We start from the raw sequence: 22,612 nt of genomic DNA on the forward strand, positions 1-22,612 counted from the left end.
TGAAAGAAGGACACTCTTTAGTATTTTTTATAGGGCAGATCTGCTAGAGATGAATTCTCAGTTTTTATTTGTCTGAAAATTTCTTAATTTCACCTTTATTGTTTGAAGAATTCTTGGTTGACAGTTTTTTCTTTTCTGCACTTTGAATATGTCATCTTACTGCCTCTGGCCTCCATAGTTTCTGATGAGAAGTTATTAATTTTACTAAGGATCCCCTCTACATGATGAATCACCTTTCTTTCTGCTATCAAGATACTTTCTCTTTGTCTTTGTCTTTTGATAATTTGACTATGACGTGTCTGAACGTGGTCTGTATGAGTTTTCCTACCTGATATTTGTTGAGCTATATATACTATACTTTCATTTACATCACATACCCTTTGTACTATTGTCAACATATATTTTAATTCCATATATGCTAAAACACTATGATATTTATTGTCATTTTTGCTAAAACAGTGATATTTATAGTTATTTTTGCTTTAAGCAATAATAGAGTTTTAAATAAAATAAATATATAGATATAAAATGAAGATAGTTTTAGAAGCTTTTAATATTTATTCATATTTTAATGCTTTATACTGCTTTTTATTCCTTTCTGCAGATTCAGGCATACATCATCTGAAAGCATTTCCCTTTAGCAAGAAGAGTTTCTTTTAGCATTTCTTTTAGTATGTTTGCTAGATATGCATTCTCTCATCTGTTGTCTGTCTTAAATTGTGTTTATTTTGCTTTCATTTTCAAAGCATTATTTTTGTTATTGTTGGATATGGAATGCCATTTTTTTTTTCTTTTAGTACTTTAAAGACATCATTTTATTGTCTTATGGTTTCTATTGTTTCTAATAAAAAGTTAGCTATAATTTTTGTTTTTGCCTGTTTGTAATTTGTCTGTTTTCTGTATCTGCATTTAAGATTCTTTTTTTATTTTTTATTTTTCACCAGAAGTTTGGCTTGATGTACCAAGGTACAGTTTACTTTGAATTTATCTTTGTTGTGTTTCTCTACGCTTCTTGAATCTATGGGTTAATAACTGTCATCAGTTTTGTCATCAACTTCTTGTCCATAACTAAGTTAATTGATTCTCTCTTCTGTTTCGTATGTTGTCTTAGTCCCATCTGATGATTCATTCATTTTGGTTAATATATTTCATTTCTACCATGTCCATTTGGTTTTCCTTTTTTTTTCTAATTTTTTGGCCATGCTGCCCCGCATGCAGAATCTTAGTTCCTCCACTGGGGGTGGAACCCATGCCCACTGCAGTGAAAGCATGGTGTCTTAACTACCAGACTGCCAGGGAAGTCCCTAGTTTTCCTTTTTATTTTTCATCTCTCATGCTTGAATATGTGAATGGGAAAGAATTGGTGGTAGGTGCAGATTTTCTCTGTTGCTGGGACTTCTCATCATGCCAGCCCATGTATGGCCGTTATAGGTTTGTTAAAAGTTCAACTTGTTTACCCTGACACATCTATGGCAGATTCTTCCTCCTCTTGCCATTCTACCAGGGATGAAAGTTAGCTGTGGGTCTCTTCTCTCCTTGAAAGGGCTCATTACTTTCTATAATCTAGTTCATTTAGATTTCTTTGTATCCTTAGCTGTATGATGGATTTTAAGAAACTGTGATTTTTGTAGATTAACTGGTTTGTCCTGGTTGTTATGTTGGAAGTGAAATTCTCTTGCAGTTCTCGCCATGCTAACTAGAAGTGGGAGTCAGGAATATTTATTTTTGATGTTCATTATTTAATGGTTATGCCTAATCATATTATTTTAATAGACAGGTTTTCTTTTCTAGGGGTGAGACTAATGGCTTAATTCTTTAACAAGTTGTTATACTTGTCTAGAGAAAAATTAACAAAATAGATCTATAACATCTTACATGTCATAGGTACGTGATAATTGAAAAAAAAAAAACCACTCATTTTTCCTGATTTCTGGGTCTTTTCTCATTATGAATGTAGCTAATTTTTATAATAAACTTCAGATGTGAAGAATAATATCTGCTCTTGATAGACAATAGGAAAAGTGCTGTATAGTTTGAGTTCTGTAGGGAAACAACTACTTGGTGGGGGGAAATTATGTTTAAAATTTTGACTGTACTACTTTCTAGATGTATGAATTTCCTTCCTTCCTTCCTCCCTCCCTCCCTTTCTTTCTCCCTCTCTTCCTCCCTCCCTTCCTCCCTCCCTCCCTTCCTTCCTTCCTTCCTTCCTCTCTCTCTCTCTCTTCTTCCCTTCTTCCCTTCTTCCCTTCTTCCCTTCTCTCCTTCCCTCCTTCCTTCTTTCTTTTCAGATGTGTCAATTTCCGTAGTCATATAACTGTTCTGAGTCTCCTTGACTATATGGGGATGATCATTTTAACCTCACTGATACATTGTAAGGATTAAATCAAATAGCATATGTGAAATATATACGATAGTGCCTGGCACAAAGTGCTGAATACATATGAGTTCCAGATACAACCATTTCCCCAGTCTCCCGATTCTTGTTCCTTTTCATCTTCCATTATCGCATGCCTGTGACACTATTGAGTACGGGGATTACTAAAGGCTGCTGTGATTCTGCTTAAGAGATATGCTAAAAACAGTCATCTTCAGTCAGTCTTATCCCTAAAAAATGAATCTGGAATATATTTCAGCTAGATTTAATTTTGAATTTGCTCTCAGTTAGGTTGTTTGCAGATCACCAATGTTGGTAGGCTCTTCAAATACTTCAGTTTAAGAAGATCAAACTTAACATGTTTACAGTGTGGAAAGAATGTTGGCCTTTTCAGTCTCACCTAGACCTGAAGCATGGTCATTGCCTGATAGCTATCAACAAGGGATAGCACTACCCATCCCTTCTTTTAACAGCTAAGATGCCATAGTCTCTTGTCTGGGGTCTGCTGAAGTACTTTGTCATAATCACAGATACTTACTCATTTTGAGGATCTTCTTATTCAGTGAGAGAATTAACAAGACTGTCTGTACTAGCTTCAAGAATTCAAGGGATCCTAGCAGTAATATCAATTTAAAAACTTACAAGCATGTGCTTTGAATGAATGTACTCTCATACTTTGCAAATGACTGAGGGACAATACAGTGGCTGGCTCAGACCAAGTCCCAGAGTGTAAAAGGTATCTGTTCCTAAATATAGCAAAACTCCCATAAATTGTCACGAAAACCCCCCAGAAAAACAAAGAAAAGCCCTCAACATTTTCTGGTTTACATACTTTCAATTTTTATTATTGTTTGCATGCATCTCTTATGTAATCAAAAGTTTTCTTTTGTGTTTCGTTATTAGTAGCTTACCCTTTGAAATATATCAGAAGAGAGTTTATACTGAAATCAGTTGGATGGTTTGTGCCTGCTATCCATTCATCATTGTTCCTACCATATATCAAGAGGATGATAACATATGTTTTACCCAACAGTAAATTGTTATATTGCCTCTGCTAGTCTTTCTTACGAGCAACTGTGCCATTTGTAAGAAAAAGACTGTTGGACGTTTGTTAACTTGAAATAGGAAAAGTGGCCAAGCTAATTCAACCAAAATCTCACATATTCACATAAGTATTAGGTGTTGGTTGCTACACATTGATTAGACAGATATAATGTATTGCATAATATAACATGTTTTTATGCATCTGTTTACTGTATTATGTTCAAATACAGTTCTTTGAACGTTTTCTCCCTCTCTCAGGGACTGTTACCAGATTGGGGAAATTACAGTTCTTTGGCTTCATTCTTGCTATTACATGACTGATTAGGGATTATGGGTTTTGGCCATGAGAGAACTTTGGTGGATTTTTTCTCCCTAAGAGTTATTTTTTAAAATATGTTAAAATATTTTGGAAATGATGTTTTGTTGAAGTTTGATACCCTATTACTTTCCTTCCTGTATTTATGCTTCATTTTAGCTTTTTGCCTCTTGGATATTTAATATTTTGAAATGCAACATAAAATGATAGACTTTTGTTAAGGAAAGGAACTTTAGCAATTATTATCCTCTCTGCAACTCATTTTATAGCCGGGAAAGTAGGATCACAAGAAAGAGGTCAGAAGACTAATTAATTAGTAGCAAAACCCAGATTTCCTGACTTCTGTTTGATTTTTCTTTTATAGTCTGCCACAGTGTCTCTGGCGGCTTTCTTTAGAATAAGTCCTGCGATGTTGGAAAACTCTTTTGGAATTTAAAAGTGTGAAGGATTACTGAAAAATATTGAAATAGTTGAAGCATGGCAGTTTTATTTTATCTCTATCTTAATTAAAGTTATTATTTAGAGCATTGAACATCACTGTTGTATTTTACTAATGAAGAAATAAAAGTCACAGTGTTGAACTATGATCCCTGATATTCATATTTAGCATCTATTTAATGGAATGGTAGAAATCCTGCTAACTGGCAGAAGCTATAGACTCGAGGTATTCTTAAGTAGAAGTCTAAAATTCAACTAAAAGCCACACAAAAGCAGTATTATCTCATCAAAGTAAAATTTAATTCACTGACCATTTGATTGAGATAATGAATGCTTATATTTTGTAGTCAGTTGTCAGCTTCTCATTTGAACTGTCTCTGTCTTCACAGCATTGGGCACAGCAGGACATCTTTTTAGCTCCAGTATCTAGCCCAGTGCCTGGCATATAATAGACATAAGAGTTGGACTGTTCTTTAGTTTTTTATTATCTAGGTCTTGTTACCTCCTGCCTTGACCATTATAACTTCCTCTTATCATCTTAGTCCCTAGTCTCTTACCTGCAAGTGTTGAAGTGGATAATTGAAGCTTTTTTGCCTTTTTGTATGAAAACCAAACCTCAAGGCTTAGTTGAAATTGGCAGCTGTTGAAAAGGGGTTCCTTCATGTTTTTGTGCTTGAAGTTAAACGATATTGTATCAAAGCTGGTATTTCTTCCAAGGTTTGACTTATGAAGTGGTGCTCCAAGGTAGCAAGTTTTCAAGAGATGACTTTAAACCTGACCTCAGAATTATATTTCTGCTTCCTTACATAATCTTCTTGTTGCAGTCAGTGAACCAATTATATGTGAGGTCATTTAAGGTTTACTGGACACACTGAACTCTTAGGGCCCATAAAGATTTACTGCAAGAATTACAGCATTGTGCTCTTAAAATGGCGAGTTTGGGCATAATTAACAGGATGAGAGTTTTTTTAGGGGGGAAAGAACCTTTGTCTTTAGTTTGTAAATGATTTTAAGAGGTTTGAGAAATTCATCAATGTTATAAATGACAGAATAGCATGGAAAAGCTATGTCATTTTTGTGTCAGGGTAGATAATGTGGAACAATCATTGCAGCTACTTGTCAGTTTTAATAAATTTGTGATAGAGGTTACACAAAAGGCCTCCAGGGAGGTGTTACCTCAGATTCCCTTACTTAATCGTCAGTGCTTGCAAAACAATCTGAGAAGCAAAGCCTCCAATCCTTAAGACTTGCCTTAATTTTACTAGTGTCCTAATGAATTGCCTCTCATTACATGTACTTTGGAAAAGGATTTCATTTGAGATTCCTTTAGATATATTTTTAAGCATGGAGTCCTCAAAAGGAAGAGTCCCACCAACTTTTAAAGCTCCTGAACATGCCCTGAAGTTTCCTCTGGGGTCTCTATAGCAGTGTTTATTCAGTGCCTAGTTTTTCTTTAATTTTCTTTCTCCCAGGTACCATACTGAAGATGACTTAAAGTTTATTGATGTGTTTTTTTTGCTTTTTATTTTCTATTTAATGACTGTTGTTGCTTTCTGCAACTTTCATTGCAGATGTACAGTTTTTGAGCTAGGTAGTAGGCTTCTTTGTATTTACCTGGCAATTTAACCACCATTAATGACATTGTTTAAATGAATTCAAGTACTAAACCCCTAACTTAAAAATCACATTTTCAATGCATGTATAACATATATGATAGGCAGAGGTTTAATACCCTTTATTTACAAATATAGCATATAAATTGATGAGAAACATCATATGATCCAGTAGAAAATAGGCAAAGGGTTTAAATAGGCATACCACAGGACAGGAAATCCAGATGGCCAATATGTGCATATGTACATATGTTCTAACCCTGCTTAGTAGTTAGAAAGATGCAAATTATACAATAAGATAGCAATATTCATACATCATCTGGGCCAAAATTAAAAGGTATTATATAATGTCCAGTACCTACAAGGTCGCAGGGAAATGGCATTTGGTACATTGCTGTGGAAGTGTGAGTTCATTTGACTTCTTTGGAAAGTAATATGGTAATAGCTATTAAAATAAAATACCTTCTGGATGTAGCAGTTTCTTTATTAGGTTCTGTCCATTAAGGGAAAAATCAGCACATAAAAAAGATATTTGTACACAATATATATTGAAGCATTTTGTTGTTTTTGATAGTGACAAAAACTAGAAGCAATCTGAGTGTGTCAGTAGAGGAATAGTTGAATAAATTGTTTTACAGATATATTATGGAAACTTCTGCAGCTGTTAAAAAAGAATAAATTAGATTTATATCTGTGGACCTAGAGGGTGTCCATATGATGTTGTTAAGCAAAAATGGAAGACTGCAGAGTAGTATATAAAGTATGATACAATTTTTGTTTTTGTTTTAAAAAACAAACAAACTTGGAACACCCTTTGCAGGTGTATTATATGTCTCCCTGTACACAGAGAAAAGTGTGGAAGGCCGAGCTCCAGGCTCTTTGACTTCTTTCTGGGGCATTGGGTTAGGAGTGGGGTTGGAAATGAAAGGGATCATTTAATTTTTCAGATTTTTTTCTTTGTTATAGTAAGTATATATTAGACTGTAACTTTAAAAAAGCTATTAAACTCCCATGTTTAAAGTGAAACTTTATTAAATTAGAGAATACATCCATTATAACTGCTTTTTCTGTGAACTGACTCATACAAATAAAAAGTTAATGCTTTGTGTTTAAAGAATTTGACAGGATCTAAAAATTCTTGCTTCTTCTGAGATGTGTTCATAACTGAAGGTCATTCCTTGATCTCATTTTATGTTTTTGATTATTGTTGTTTTGTCATGAATATGACTAGCTACATTAAGATCAACAAAGTTGTCTTTTGTAAATTATCACAATTTAGCAATAGTTTATGGATAAGCATTTTAAGAGGCTGAATTGCAAATTGAATTTGGGGTATTAAATTGTGACCTATTGATTAGTCAAAATATTCTAATATATGTCACCCATCAAATTGCTACTTTCTCTGTGTATCACAATTATTTTCTACTTCCAGTATGGCTATGATTACTTTGCAATATGGTTTTTCAAAAGAAATATAACTGTTCCTATCACAAAAACAAGACATCAATACAAAAACTTGGGAAACACTGAAACAAAGGATAAAATGCAAATCATTTGTAAGCCTAATTATAAGCACTGTTAACATTTTAATTCTAATCTTTTAAAAAATAGTGTTACTAAGTGTAATTTACATACAACAAATTGTACATATTTAATGTACGACTCCATAAATTTTGACATATGTATGTAACCATGAAACATCACTAAAATCAAGATAGTAATCAAACTCATCACTCTGAAAAGTTTACTTGTGCCCCTTTATAATGCCCCCTGGTTCCTCCCTTTTTTGGGAATCACTGATCTACTTTGTAGATTTATTTGGATTTTCTAGAATTTTATGTAAATGTAATAATACAACATGTGTTCTATTTTTGTCTAGCTTTTATCTTCATGTCCTAATGGCCTCCCAAAGACCCCACCTGCGAATACTATCATATTGGCAGTTAGGATTTCAACATATGAATTTTGGAGGAACACAAACATTCAGTCCATAACTGTGGTGGACTGAATGATGTCTTTGTCATATTTTGGTATTTGGGTAACACCGATCTCATAGAATGAATTGGGAAGTATTTCCTCCTCTTCCTGTGTTTCCCTATGCAAATACAAGAAAATTTGCATAAATACTCTTATTCTAACACCTCTACACAAAAACTGTATAGCTTGACACTTAATGTATATGTATATGCTCTGATTTATTTAATGTATATTGAAGTATTTTTCCAATTTTAAGGAAAACTGAATACCTTTTCTATGCTCAGTACTATACTGGCCATTGTTATACTTCTCATTTAATTTCGATTACAGCTATCGGTATTAGATCAGTCCCGTCAGCCCACTTTATAGATGAATGGCTTATATAAGCTAAGGCTTTATATATATGCATTTTTTTCCTTTGACACCTTCAAAGGATCTTATTGTACTTATCTTCGTGTTCTTGGCGCTAAGCATATAGAAGATCCTGAATAAATGTAACTGTGTGAATGATTTAATTTCTTAGTTCAGTTAGCACATGTGGTAAATAATGAGGACTTTGATTCTAAACATATTGTATTATGCCCCTTGCTCCCCTGTTTTTCCCCTTGATGTCTATTATATCCTAGTAGAGAGTGATACACGGTAGATAGGTCAGTTTAGTAAATGAGCGTGCACTTGCAGTGAGATTAGTTGTGATTCTTTTGAAATCTCTCTTGAGATGGTAATGCATGCAGGGAGTGTGATGAGCCTGGGTTCACATTCTTCTGAGCAATCTTATAGGATGACTCTGGTGAATAAAATGTAATGTCTTGGGAAAGCACCTCACACAGGCTGTACTAGTTAGGTAGGTTCCTTTCTCCCTTATTTTTTCCGGGTGGTCTCTAGGTGCAGGAGGTAATTTGAGTAAACCCAGAAGCTCATTCATGACCACTGAATCCATACCTTGCAGCCTGCTGTCCAGGGTGCACACCAGGTAGAGGACGGTGCAGGTGAGGATGGGCTTTTAATATCCTTCCACACCTAGTTCTCACTATCTGAGGGACTGGACAAGGTGCTTTACCTATAATCCTCCCAATAACTGTACTCAGTAAGTATTATTACTGCTCTCTTGAAAATAAGAAAACTTAGGCCCGGGAGATTCAGAATACTTGTCCAAGGACACTGATAAAGGACAGGATGAGAAATCACAACTAGGTCTGTTTGGCTTCAGAGGCTTTTTCTTTCCATTGTATTATGTTGCCCCTTGGGATACTAAGAAAACATCACTAGTTTATATTTATTTATTTTAACGTCTTTATTAGAGTATAATTGCTTTACAATATTGTGTTAGTTTTTGCTATATATCAAAGTAAATCAGCTATATGCATATATATATCCCCATATCACGCCCTCTTGGGTCTCCCTCCCACCCTCCTTATTCCACACCTCTAGGTAGTCACAAAGCACCGAGCTGATCTCCCGGTGCTATGCAGCTGCTTCCCACTAGCTATCTGTTTTACATTTGGTAGTGTATATATGTCAATGTTACTCTCTCACTTCATCCCAGCTTACCCTTCCCCCTCCCCGTGTCCTCAGGTCCATTCTCTATGTCTGTGTCTTTATTCCTGTCCTGCCCCTAGGTTCTTCAGAACCATTTTTTGTTGTTGTTTTTTTAGATTCCATATATATGTTAGCATATGGTATTTGTTTTTCTCTTTCTGACGCACTTCACTCTGTATGACAGATTCTAGGTCCATCCATGTCACTACAAATAACTCAATTTCGTTTCTTTTTATGGCTGAGTAATATTCCATTGTATATATGTGCCACATCTTCTTTTTCCATTCATCTGTCAATGGACACTTAGGTTGCTTCCATGTCCTGGCTATTGTAAATAGTGCTGCAATGAACATTGTGGCACATGACTGGTTTTCAGTTATGGTTTTCTCAGGTTATATGCCCAGTAGTGGGATTGCTGGGTCATATGGTAGTTCTAGTTTTAGTTTTTTAAGGAACATCCATACTGTTCTCCATACTGACTGTATCAATTTACATTCCCACCAACATTGCAAGATGATTCCCCTTTCTCTACACCCTCTCTGGCATTTATTGTTTCAACATTTTTTGATGATGGCCATTCTGACCAGTGTGAGATGATACTTCATTGTAGTTTTGAATTGCATTTTTCTAACGATTAGTGATGTTGAGCATCTTTTCATGTGTTTGTTGGCAGTCTGTATATCTTCTTTGGAGAGATGTCTATTTAGTCTTCTGCCCATTTTGGATTGGGTTGTTTGTTTTTTGATACTGAGCTGCATGAGCTGCTTGTATATTTTGGAGATTAATCCTTTGTCAGTTGCTTCATTTGCAAATATTTTCTCCCATCCTGAGGGTTGTCTTTTGGTCTTGTTTATGGTTTCCTTTGCTGTGCAAAAGCTTTGAAGTTTCATTAGGTCCCATTTGTTTATTTTTGTTTTTATTTCCATTTCTCTGGGAGGTGGGTCAAGAAGGATCTTGCTGTGATTTATGTCATAGAGTGTTCTGCCTATGTTTTCCTCTAAGAGTTTGATAGTTTCTGGCCTTACATTTAGGTCTTTAATCCATTTTGAGTTTATTTTTGTGTATGGTGTTAGGGAGTGTTCTAATTTCATTCTTTTATATGTAGCTGTCCAGTTTTCCAAGCAGCACTTATTGAGGAGGCTGTCTTTTCTCCATTGTATATTCTTGCCTCCTTTGTCAAAGATAAGGTGACCATATGTGCGTGGGTTTATCTCTGGGCTTCCTATCCTGTTCCATTGACCTCTATTTCTGTTTCTTGTGGCAGTACCATACTGTCTTGATTACTCTAGCTTTGTAGTATAGTCTGAAGTCTGGGAGCCTGATTCCTCCAGCCCCGTTTTTCTTTCTCAAGATTGCTTTGGCTATTCGGGGTCTTTTGTGTTTCCATACAAATTGTGCAATTTTTTGTTCTAGTTCTGTGAAAAGTGCCATTGGTAGTTTGATAGGGATTGCATTGAATCTGTAGATTGCTTTGGGTAGTATGGTCATTTTCACAGTGTTGATTCTTCCAATCCAAGAACATGGTATATCTCTCCATCTGTTTGTATCATCTTTAAATTCTTTCATCAGTGTCTTACAGTTTTCTGCATACAGGTCTTTTGTCTCATTAGGTAGGTTTATTCTTAGGTATTTTATTCTTTTTGTTGCAATGGTAAATGGGAATGTTTCCTTAAATTCTCTTTCAGATTTTCATCATTTGTGCATTAATTTTTTGTCCTGCTACTTTACCAAATTCATTGATTAGCTCTAGTAGTTTTCTGGTAGTATCTTTATGATTCTCTATGTATAGTATCACATCATCTGCAAACAGTGACAGTTTTACTTCTTCTATTCTGATTTGGATTCCTTTTATTTCCTTTTCTTCTCTGATTGCTGTGGCTAAAACTTCCAAAACTATGTTGAAAAATAGTGGTGAGAGTGGGCAACCTTGTCTTGTTCCTGATCTTAGACGAAATGGTTTCAGTTTTTTACCATTGAGGACGATGTTGGCTGTGGGTTTGTCATATATGGCCTTTATTATGTTGAGTTAGGTTCCCTGTATGCCTACTTTCTGGAGCGTTTTTATCATAAATGGGTGTTGAATTTTGTCAAAAGCTTTTTCTGCATGTGTTGAGATTATCATATGGTTTTTATCCTTCAATTTGTTAATATGGTGTGTCACATTGATTGATTTGCATATATTGAAGAATCCTTGCATTCCTGGAATAAACCCCACTTGATCATGGTGTATGATCCTTTTAATGTGCTGTTGGATTCTGTTTGCTAGTATTTTGTTGAGGATTTTTACTTCTGTGTTCATCAGAGGTATTGGCTTATAGTTTTCTTTTTTTTGTGACATCTTTGTCTGGTTTTGGAATCAGGGTGATGGTGGCCTCGTAGAATGAGTTTGGGAGTGTTCCTCCCTCTGCTATATTTTGGAAGAGTTTGAGTAGGATAGGTATTAGCTCTTCTCTAAATGTTTGATAGATTCGGCTGTGAAGCCATCTGGTCCTGGGCTTTTGTTTGTTGGAAGATTTTAAATCACAGTCTCAATTCCAGTGCTTGTGATTGGTCTGTTTATATTGTCTCTTTCTTCCCGGTTCAGACTTGGAAGGTCGTACATTTCTAAGAATTTGTCCATTTCTTCCATATTGTCCATTTTATTGGCATATAGTTGCTTGTAGTAATCTCTCATGATCCTTTGTATTTCTGCTGTGTCAGTTTTTACTTCGTTTTCATTTCTAATTCTGTCGTTTTGATTTGAGTCTTCTCCCTTTTTTTCTTGATGAGTCTGGCTAATGGTTTATCAATTTTGTTTATCTTCTCAAAGAACCAGCTTTTAGTTTTATTTATATTTGCTATCATTTCCTTCCTTTTGTTTTCATTTATTTCTGATCTGATCTTTATGATTTCTTTCCTTCTGCTAACTTTGGGGTTTTTTTGTTCTTTCTCTAATTGCTTTAGGTGTAAGGTTAGGTTGTTTATTTGAGATTTTTCTTGTTTCTTGAGGTAGGATGCTATTGCTGTAAACTTCCCTCTTAGAACTGCTTCTGCTGCGTCCCATAAGTTTTGGGTCATCATGTTTTCATTGTCATTTGTTTCTAGGTATTTTTTGATTTCCTCTTTGATATCTTCAGTGATCTCTTGGTTAACTAGTAGTGTATTGTTTAGCCTCCATGTATTTGTACTTTTTACAGTTTTATTCCTGTAATTGATGTCTAGTCTCATAGCATTGTGGTCGGAAAAGATACTTGATACAATTTCAATTTTCTTAAATTTACCAGGCTTGATTTGTGACCCACAATATGGTCTATCCTGGAGAATGTTTCGTGAGCAGTTGAGAAGAAAGTGTATTCTGTTGGTTTTGGATGGAATGTCCTATAAGTATCAATTAAGTCCATCTTGTTTAATGTGTCATTTAAAGCTTGTGTTTCCTTATTTATTTTTATTTTGGATGATCTGTCCATTGGTGAAATTGGGGTGTTAAAGTCTCCTACCATGATTGTGTTACTGTCGATTTCCTCTTTTATGGCTGTTAGTATTTGCCTTATGTATTGAGGTGCTCCTATGTTCAATTCTTATATCAATTCTTATATCTATTTCTTGGATTGGTCACTTGATCACTATGTAGTGTCTTTTCTGTCTCTTATAATAGTCTTTATTTTAAAGTCTATTTTGTCTGATATGAGAATTGCTACTCCAGCTTTCTTTTGATTTCCATTTGCATGGAATATCTTTTTTCCATCCCTTCACTTTCAGTCTGTATGTGTCCCTAGGTCTGAAGTGGGTCTCTTGTAGACAACAAATATACAGGTTTTGTTTTTGTATCAATTCAGCCATTCTGTGTCTTTTGGTTGGAGCATTTAATCAATTTACATTTAAGGTAGTTATCGATATGTATGTTCCTATTACCATTTTCTTAATTGTTTTGGATTTGTTATTTTAGGTCTTTTCTCTTGTGTTTCCTGCCTAGAGAAGTTCCCTTAGCGTTTGTTGTAAAGCTGGTTTGGTGGTGCTGAATTCTCTTAGCTTTTGCTCGTCTGTAAAGGTTTTAATTTCTCCATCGAATCTGAATGAGATTTTTGCTGGGTAGAGTAATCTTGGTTGTAGGTTTTTCCCTTTCATCACTTTAAATATGTCCTGCCACTCCCTTCTGGCTTGCAGTGTTTCTGCTGAAAAATCAGCTGTTAACCTTATGGGGATTCCCGTGTATGTTATTTGGTGCTTTTCCCTTGCTGCTTTTAATGTTTCTTTTTTGTATTTAATTTTTGATAGTTTGATTAATATGTGTCTTGGCATGTTTCTCTTTGGGTTTATCCTGTATGGTACTCTCTGTGCTTTCTGGACTTGATTGACTATTTCCTTTCCCATGTTAGGGAAGTTTAGGAGTATAATCTCTACAAATATTTTCTCAGATCCTTTTTTTTTTTTTTTTTGCGGTACACGGGCCTCTCACCGTGTGACCTCTCCCGTTGCAGAGCACAGGCTCTGGACGAGCAGGCTCACTGGCCATGGCTCACGGGCCCAGCTGCTCCACGGCATGTGGGATCTTCCCGGACCAGGGCACGAACCCGTGTCCCCTGCATCGGCAGGCAGACTCTCAACCACCGTGCCACCCGGGAAGCCCTCAGATCCTTTCTTTTTCTCTTCTTCTTCTGGGACCCCTATAATTCACATGTTGTTGCGTTTCATGTTGTCCCAGAGGTCTCTGAGACTGTCCTCAATTCTTCTCATTCTTTTTTCTTTATTCTGCTCCCTGGTGGTTATTTTCACCATTTTATCTTCCAGCTCACTTATCCGTTCTTCTGACTCAGTTATTCTGCTATTGATTCCTACTAGAGTAATTGCATAATTGTTCAGTGTTCAGTAATTGTGGTGTTCATCACTGTTTGTTTGCTTTTTAGTTTTCTAGATCCTTGTTAAATGTTTCTTGTATTTTCTCCATTTTGTTTCGTAGATTTTGGATCAGTTTTACTATCATTACTCTGAATTCTTTTTCAGGTAGATTGCCTATTTTGGCTTCATTTATTTCGTCTTGTAGGTTTTTAACATATGTTTTTGTCGTTTCTTTTTTTTTTTGGTGGGTGGTTCTGTATCCCTGTCCTACTGGTTGTTTGCCCTGAGACGTCCAGCAGTGAAGTTTGCAGGCAGTTGGATAGAGCCGTGTCTTGGTGCTGAGAACCTCTGGGAGCCCTCCCTCCAATTAATATACCCTGGGGTCTGAGGTTCTCTGGTAGTCCAGGGGTTTGGACTCAGAACTCCCACCACAGTAGCTTGGAGCTGACCTCCTGCAGGGAACCAAGATCCTGCAAACTTTGTGGCATGGTAAAAAAAAAAAAAAAAAAAAAAAAAAAAGAGAAACAAAGAAAGAAAAAAGAAGCAGTACAATATCAAGAATAAAAAACTAAATAAAGTTAGAAAGATAAAAAATATATTAGGAAAAATGAAATATAATTGAAACAACTGCAAAAAGGTAAAATAAAACCAACATAAAAAAGAGAGAAAAAAAGGGATGGGGGGAATAAGCAAAAGGAGAGAACAATAACAAAGTATAAAGAATAACATAAGATTAGAAAAATAAAAGATTTATTAGGAAAAATAAAAATATAAAAGAATCCACAACAATGAATCAACAAGGTAAAAGAGAAACCGAATCTAAAAGAGGAAAAAAAAAAAAGTCTTGCTATGGGGGCAGAACTTAGGCAGGGGTGGAACTAAGGGAGGGATGGGGTTTAAGGTGGGGTGGGATCTAGGCGGGTGCCTTTTGAGCATAGGGCAGGGCATGGGCGGGGCCTAGGGGGGGTGACGGGCGGGGCCTAGGCGGGGGTGACGTTCTAGCGTGGGGCGGGGCCTCAGCTTAGGACCTGCGGGGAAGGGGAGAGGCAGCAAGTTGAATGGGGCAACTCTGGAGTGTGGCGTTCCAGAGTTTGGAGGTAAAGCTCTGGGTGAGTGTGTGTGGGTGGGACTTAGGCCCAGTGCCTTGGAGGGGGTCTCAGAGGGGGTCTCTGAGTGTAGAGGTGGGGCCCTGGGGGAGGTGTAGGGGCGGGGCTTGGGCTGTGCGCGGCAGGAGGGAGGCTCCGAGGGCAGAGGATTAGGCCTATGAGCCCAACAGGCTCCCCGGTACCTAAGTGGACAGGGAAAGCGCTGGCCCCCTTCCCTTCCATTCCTTCACGTCTGTCCCCCACTTTCTCCCCCAGGGTCTCCCCTGTTGCTGCTGGACCCCCATCTGTGGGTGAGTCCAGCTGGGTGTAAGAACTTCTCCCCTTCCCCAGCCACCCTTCAGGGGTGCCACTCCCAGAGGTCTAGACTTTACTTTTCCTCCCCCTTCCCTCCCTCCCACTCCCTCAGAACCCACGTGGCTGGAGGGGGCCTAGCTGGGCAGAGGATCAGGCCTGGGATCTCAGCAGGTTCCTGGGGGTCTACGTGGGCAGAGGAAACCTGGCCACAGTCCTTTTGATCCTCTGCCCTCCCAGTGGTTCCCCAATTTCCCCCTTTGGGCATTGGATCCCGTCCCCTCCCGCAGCTGCCCCTCAGGGATGCTAGTCCTGTCCAGCCTCCACTTCTCCCCCTTCACTCCCCCCATGCCCCATGTCATACCCGGTTGCTGGGGGCTTCCTCCTGTCCCCTTAGGTGTCCATGGTCCCCCACCAGTGCCTGATAGGTGCCCTAGTTGTGAAGAGATGCAAATTCGGCCTCCTCCTAGTACGCCATCTTGACTCTGCACCCCCGTCACTCCTTTTTGAAGAATTTATTAAAGCTGAATTTGAGCTCTGCATAATTTTCTGAAATTTTAATCTTTACATATATGACAAATTTGAGTCTGTGGAGGGAGAACACTATAATTTACGTTCCTTTAATATAATTATTTTAAAGCCCTTGAATATGCCTGGCCAAAAAAATAGTACCTATTTTTTTGAAACAAGTATTGGCTAGGAATTGAATAAGGAATTTCGCCTAACTTGAACCCGATATTTTATTTTTACAAAGAGAAGGAAATCCTAGAATATAGGATCAAACTTGAACCCGATATTTTATTTTTACAAAGAGAAGGAAATCCTAGAATATAGGATCAAGCTCTCTGGTATTACTCTGACATCGGTTTGTCATTACGTGGACTCTTGAAAGGTAGCATCAAAACCACAATGAGGTATCACCTCACACCCGTCAGAATGGCCATCATCAAAAAATCTATAAACAATTAGTACTGGAGAGGGTATGGAGAAAAGGAGACCCTCTTGCACTGTTGGTGGGAATGTAAATTGACACAGTCACTGTGGAGAGCTGTATGGAGGTTCCTTAAAGAACTAAAAATAGAATTACCATATGATCCAACAATCCCACTACTGGGCATATACCCTGAGAAAACTGTAATTCAAAAGGACATGTGTACCCCAATGTTCATTGCAGCACTATTTACAATAGCCAGGACATGGAAACAACCTGAGTGTCCAACGACAGATGAATGGGTAAAGATGATGTGGTACATATATACAGTGGAATATTACTCAGCCATAAAAAGGAATGAAATTGGGTGTTTTGCAGAGATGTGGTTGGACCTAGAGTCTGTCATATAGAGTGAAGTGAGCCAGAAAGAGAAAAACAAATATCGTATATTAATGCATATATGTGGAATCTAGAAAAATGGTACAGATGAACCTATTTGCAGGGCAGGAATAGAGACGTAGACATAGAGAACGGACATGTGGACACAGCAGAGGAAGGGGAGGGTGGGACAAACTGGGAGATCAGGATTGACGTATATACACTACCATGCATAACATAGATAGCTAGTGTGAGCATTATAAAACACAGGAAGCTCAGCTCCGTGCTCTGTGACAACCTAGCTGGGTGGGATGGGGGGGGATCGAAGGGAGGTCCAAGAGGGAGGGGATATAGGTATACATATAGCTGATTCACTTCATTGTACAGCAGAAACTAACACAACATTTAAAGCAATTATACTCCAATTAAAAAAAAAAAAAGAAGGTAGCATCTTGTGCCTGGAAACTTTGAGTTCGGGAATTTCTCTCGTGCACTGGGCTGTGTTTATATTAGGTTATGCACGGCAGTTTGCCAGTTTGTTTTGCAGATGTTTGTAATGTACAGTCTTACATCTTGTTTCTATTTCTGGAACACTTTTAAGTATGACTCATGTTTTCTTGAGGTCATCCTAAAAATACAGCTAGTTTCAAGCATTAATGTAAAATATACCACAGACACCACACAGTAGTACCTAACGCTTTCTCTCAGTAGTTTAATGCGACTTCCTGACAAATTAAACGTTTTCTTTGACAAAATACGATCTACTGAAATATGAATAAGTGAAAATGGGATTTTTTTTTTGAGAAGTGAGTTCTCTGATAACATAATGTAAACAACAAATTGAATTTGAAATTTTAATAAAAGGAGGTATCACTGGTATCACCAAAGCCCAAGAAATAGAATTAGTGTCCATAAGAGCAAGTCCACTAAATTTGATGGAGCCCTGTGAGGTTCATACTTGTAGGGAAAGTCTTGGACCTGAAGATAGAGCCTGTTAAAAAGATTTTAGAGGAGCAGTAGGACATGGTGGCTGGAGTGCAAGCTTTGGACTCAATTTAGGTCTCAATCCTGGTTTATGAACTTATCAACTGTGGACAAATGAGGCCACCATAAGAACTTTGATTTTTTTATTCACAAAATGGGGATAATGAATATTTAACAAATGCTTATACTACTATTGGACACTGTTCTAAGTGCCTAATTTAATCCTCATAACCACCTTATAAGTAAGTTCATTTATCATATCCATTATACAGATGGAGAAACTGAGCACAGAGAATTTAAGTAACTGATTAAGATTACACAGTAAACAGCTATACTAAAACAGTTGGGATTTAAACAGTTTGGGTTGAGTCTATATCCTTATATGCGGTAGTCTGCTACCTTCTAGGGTTGTTGTGAGATCTAAATGAGAGTAGGAAAAATCATTCGTATTTTTACCCAGCACATGACAGGAAGGCAATAAATTATGACTATCATTACGAGTTATTAAGGGAAGACAAAAGAAGGGAAAATAAGAGGTCTTTATGAGGGTATAGCGTAGACTACAAGGCAAGCCACAGGGTTCAGAAGCTGCTTATCCATATTAAGAAACTTATGTAGAATTGAAATGTAGAGTCAGGCATTTCCAGATGCCTCTGGCAGGCATGGAGTAGTGGCAGTACTGCCACTGGTTGAGAACCACTGTTGAGTGGTAAGAGCAAAGGAAGGGATTGCTGCGAATTGCCAGATATGCCTTAGGGCCAGTGGTTCTCAGCACGTGAGGATCATGCTGAGTGGAAGACACTCCCATGAACATACTCAAAGTTCTACACAATTCCCAGGATCCGGCTTTAAATAACTCCATCTCCATGCCTTTCTCTCCCACTTAAGAAAGTACACTGGTGTACAAACTGCTCTTTTATTATAATTTTGATTCTTCCTTCAGTTTGCTAAGAAAAAGATAAATTATTCCTAAATGTCAGCACTTTGCTAACACTGACAACTTGTGAGGCGAAGACCTCACATTTGATTAGGAAATCCTACCTTCGATTTAAAAAAAAAAATCTTGAAAAGAAATATGAGTTCCAAGGTCAAGGCATTCAAAATGGAATGGAACTCTACTGAGACTCTGTCATTATGAATAGTTACAAATAGTTATAAATAATAAAAGGTGGAGGAAGCTGAAGAGACCAACTTGGCTTTACCTGATAGAACTTTGGAAATTTCATATTTTAAATAGTCAAGTCCAGGTAATGAAGGGTCAGGCACATTTCCAAAGGTGAATACAAAGAAGCAACATAAAACTTTAAGAATAGTGTAGAGAAGACCTGTGGCCAAAGTAAACTGAGATTTGTGAAAATGTAAAATAACCCAAAGTGTTTACGTTTTTAATTATATATTTGATATCAAAGTAAGAAGAGGTGGTAGATCTGCAGCATAGGGAACTTTGCGTAATTTTACTGATGGAGAAATTAGAGCTTCTTAACTCTTATTTTGTTTCATCCTTAAACAGCAAGCAGATGGACTTACCTTGAAATAAGAAAGAGTAGACCATATATGACAAAGATTTAAGCCTGGAGTAAGAAAGAAAAATAGTTAAGTGGACATCTGATAGTTAAGAATGAGGTACAGGTGAATTGCTTCCTAGCGTTGTGGAGCTCCTTGAGAGATTCTCAGAGGTATAGGTCTTGGGGCAATGTTTTTTATTCTGTTTTTCATTATTGGGCAATGTTTTTTATTCTGTTTTTCATTATTGTTCCTAAGAACATTTTCCCCCAATTGTCTCTCCCCAATTCCGTGGAATTCAATGCACAGATATATTGTATATCTGTTGATGCACAGCATCCCTTTAGTGGGCAACAGACCATTGTAATAGCTAAGAATTATTCTCAAGTCCCCCTCCAAGAACCAGTTTTTGCCCCCATGCATGGTGTAGAGGCTTCGTAGAGGACAGGAGAGAAGCCAAGCACCTCCACTTGGGTGATGAGTCTCCTGATTTTCAGACATAGAAGCATTGCTTTGGGGAAATTATAAAACGGTTTAATGTGACCCCAGTGATGTGATGCACCAACCAGTCTGCCCAAAACCTTGTCCTTGATCTTCCCACCATGATTAAGAAAATCAGAAATTTATCTTTATTTTTTTCAATGATTCAATATTAACTTTTTTCAGGGAGGGTAGGGGGAACCACCCTAGCAAGATTATGCTGTTGGTGGAGGGGGTGGGGGGAAGCACAGCTTTAGTCCAAGGCAAGCGTTCTTAGATTGATCTTTGAATTCTTTCATGACCTTCCTGGATGATTAAACAAAGATTAACAAGTATGGGTTATTCAACACATACAAAAGACTTCATGTTTTTTATATACATTTACACAATACATATATATATATACATATACATAACATCAGTATTGTATGTGTTTATGTATAAAATGCAACATAATAGTAAAAGAAACACTGTACCCACACCCAATTTAAGAAGTAGAATGTTACGAATACCGTTGAAGTTATCCATGAGAATCTCTCTGATTCCATGTCCAATATCCTGAATTTATCACTTTTGCATTTTTGCTTTTTCAAGCACTGTTTTATCACATATGTATGTATTTGTAAAGAATTCAATTTGCTAGTTTATTGAGCTTTATCAAAATAGTGATATTAATCATTAATGTATGATTTATTTTGTGACAAATTTTTTTCTTATTTAAGAGTTAAACATATTGTTGGAAGTGGTGGTAGTTCATTCTGGTTTTTTTTGTTGTTGTTATATAATATTCCACTGCATGCTTTTTATCCATCTCCTGTCTCCAGTTTTATTTTGAGCCACACTGCTGTGAGTATTCTATACGTCTCAGTGTATAAGGGCAAGAGTTTTTCTTGTATACCTAGGGAAGCACTTGCTAGGTCACTGGGTGACTTATAAGTGAGCAAACACAAATTAATTGTATTAATACAAACATTTAAAAAAATGTTTAGGGAGAAGATGAGTGGATTGATGGGTGATTTAATAGTAGAGTTAGGGACTTCCCTGGTGGTCCGGTGGTTAAGACTCCACACTCCCAATGCAGGGGCCATGGGTTTGATCCCTGGTCGGGGAACTAAGATCCCGCATGCCACGTGGCAAAAAAAAAAAAAAAAATAGTAGACTTAGAAGGGCATTATACGGAGTAGTCTTCTATTCCCAAAAGAGTTGGTGTAGGATAGACTTAAGTTCTAAAGAAGTCATTTAAGTCTACATCAGACTTCCTAACTGTGAAGTTTGAGAGATCTCACAACCCAGTGCCAACTTATTATAGCTTTAAAAAATTTTTCAAAACTGTGATAATTATTAATTGTCTGGGATGATTTGGTCATATCCCCTTTTTAGAACAAAAGAGATGGGCTTTAAAATTGTGACAAAGTAATGGTACTAACTGCTCATATCACCCTTGAAAATCACTTTCATTCGTTTGGTGACACATTGTTCAAGCATTCTTATAAGCTTTTTTTTTTGGCCACACCATGTGGCTTGTGGGATCTTACTTCCCCGACCAGGGATCAAACCTGGGTCCACAGCAGTGAAAGCCCAAGTTTTAACCACTGGACCACCAGAGAATTCCTGTTTCTTAATAAGCTTTGAAGTATGGGATTATGTGGCTCTTTGTGATGTAATAAACTTTGTTCTAACATTAGATAATAATGGTTTTATTGTAAAACAGTGTGAAAATTCACCAGATGTATGTATGAATGTATATATGTGTATATGTATATATGCATGTGTGTGCATGTGCTGTATATATGTGTATGTATATATAATATATATATATTTTAACTTAATGTACTGTCTGCATTGGTTGCTTGAAGACTTATATGTAGTATTGTGATTTGCATTTCATTTTACCTTTTTTCCACCTTAAAGTTTCAGACTCTCTGGCTCAATCAGTAATTCAGCATCTAAGATGGATAATGCAGAAGGATCTTTTGGGGCAAGATGTCTTTCTAATAGGACCTCCTGGGCCTCTTCGCCGCTCTATTGCTATGCAGTACCTGGTAAGCAATGAATTCTTGTGGATTCCTAAGGGTCTTAACTATGATAAGCTATTTTGTAAATAAATTAAGAATTTATAAAAATACCAGGATTAGTCATTGCTTTAAAAATGTTGACGTTGAAGGGTGATTTGTTTATAAAGCATTTGGAATAAGTTACTTGGGAAGTAAATGTACATTTGCCTTTCATAGCTTTAGCAAATGTTGTTGTAAGTAGAAAACCCTCCACTTCCAGTAGGAAAGAGATCTATCTAAATTCAGGCAATGAGTAGCAGATAGAATCAGCAACACTGAGATTACAAAACAAAGTGCAGTTTTATACTATTCAGGAAGCATTCTTTTATCTTCGGTCCACATTTTGAAAAGCCAGATAATTCTGACTTTTGATGTTATGTGGTCTTTAAAGGGAGCCTGAGGATTACAGAATCTCTCTTATGTGTTAACTTGCACTCTTTTTTTTTTTCTTAAATAGATGAGAAAATAAGTTCAGAGAAATTAAATAACTCACTCAAGCTTTATACGTAAATGATGGAGCTAGACTTCAGATCTCACATTGCTTCCCCTTTCTGACATGTTATCCCCTTAAATGTTCGTAGTTCTCTGAGTACGGTTGTGAAGCGAGTTGAAATATTCAAATCTCGACACAAATTTTAAAAAATTATAGGACTTGTTTTCTACTACTTTGTCAGTGTTAATAGGCATTGCTCTAATGATTCAAGGAAGAACACTATCAGATAAGTAGGTCTGTCCCAAAGATACTTTTCAGGATGAAGAGAAAAAGCTT

At 36.9% G+C, this 22,612-nt stretch overlaps 1 protein-coding gene across 6 annotated transcripts in view; it reads left to right on the forward strand.

The window, feature by feature from the left end:
* The window catches only part of VWA8 (von Willebrand factor A domain containing 8), a 364,937-nt gene that overhangs the window by 21,029 nt on the left and 321,296 nt on the right, over nt 1–22,612 (forward strand). For all 6 annotated transcript variants that reach the window (XR_012327693.1, XR_012327692.1, XM_073795252.1 and 3 more), the window contains exon 3: nt 21,701–21,831. Coding sequence is in view for 4 of the 6 variants with exons in the window: in XM_073795252.1 (XP_073651353.1) it covers nt 21,701–21,831 (131 nt within the window). In the remaining 2 variants the exon portion in view is untranslated. The remainder of the gene's footprint in view (nt 1–21,700; nt 21,832–22,612) is intronic.

The sequence above is a fragment of the Tursiops truncatus genome, chromosome 18 (assembly GCF_011762595.2).
Source record: "Tursiops truncatus isolate mTurTru1 chromosome 18, mTurTru1.mat.Y, whole genome shotgun sequence".
NCBI lineage: Eukaryota > Metazoa > Chordata > Mammalia > Artiodactyla > Delphinidae > Tursiops > Tursiops truncatus.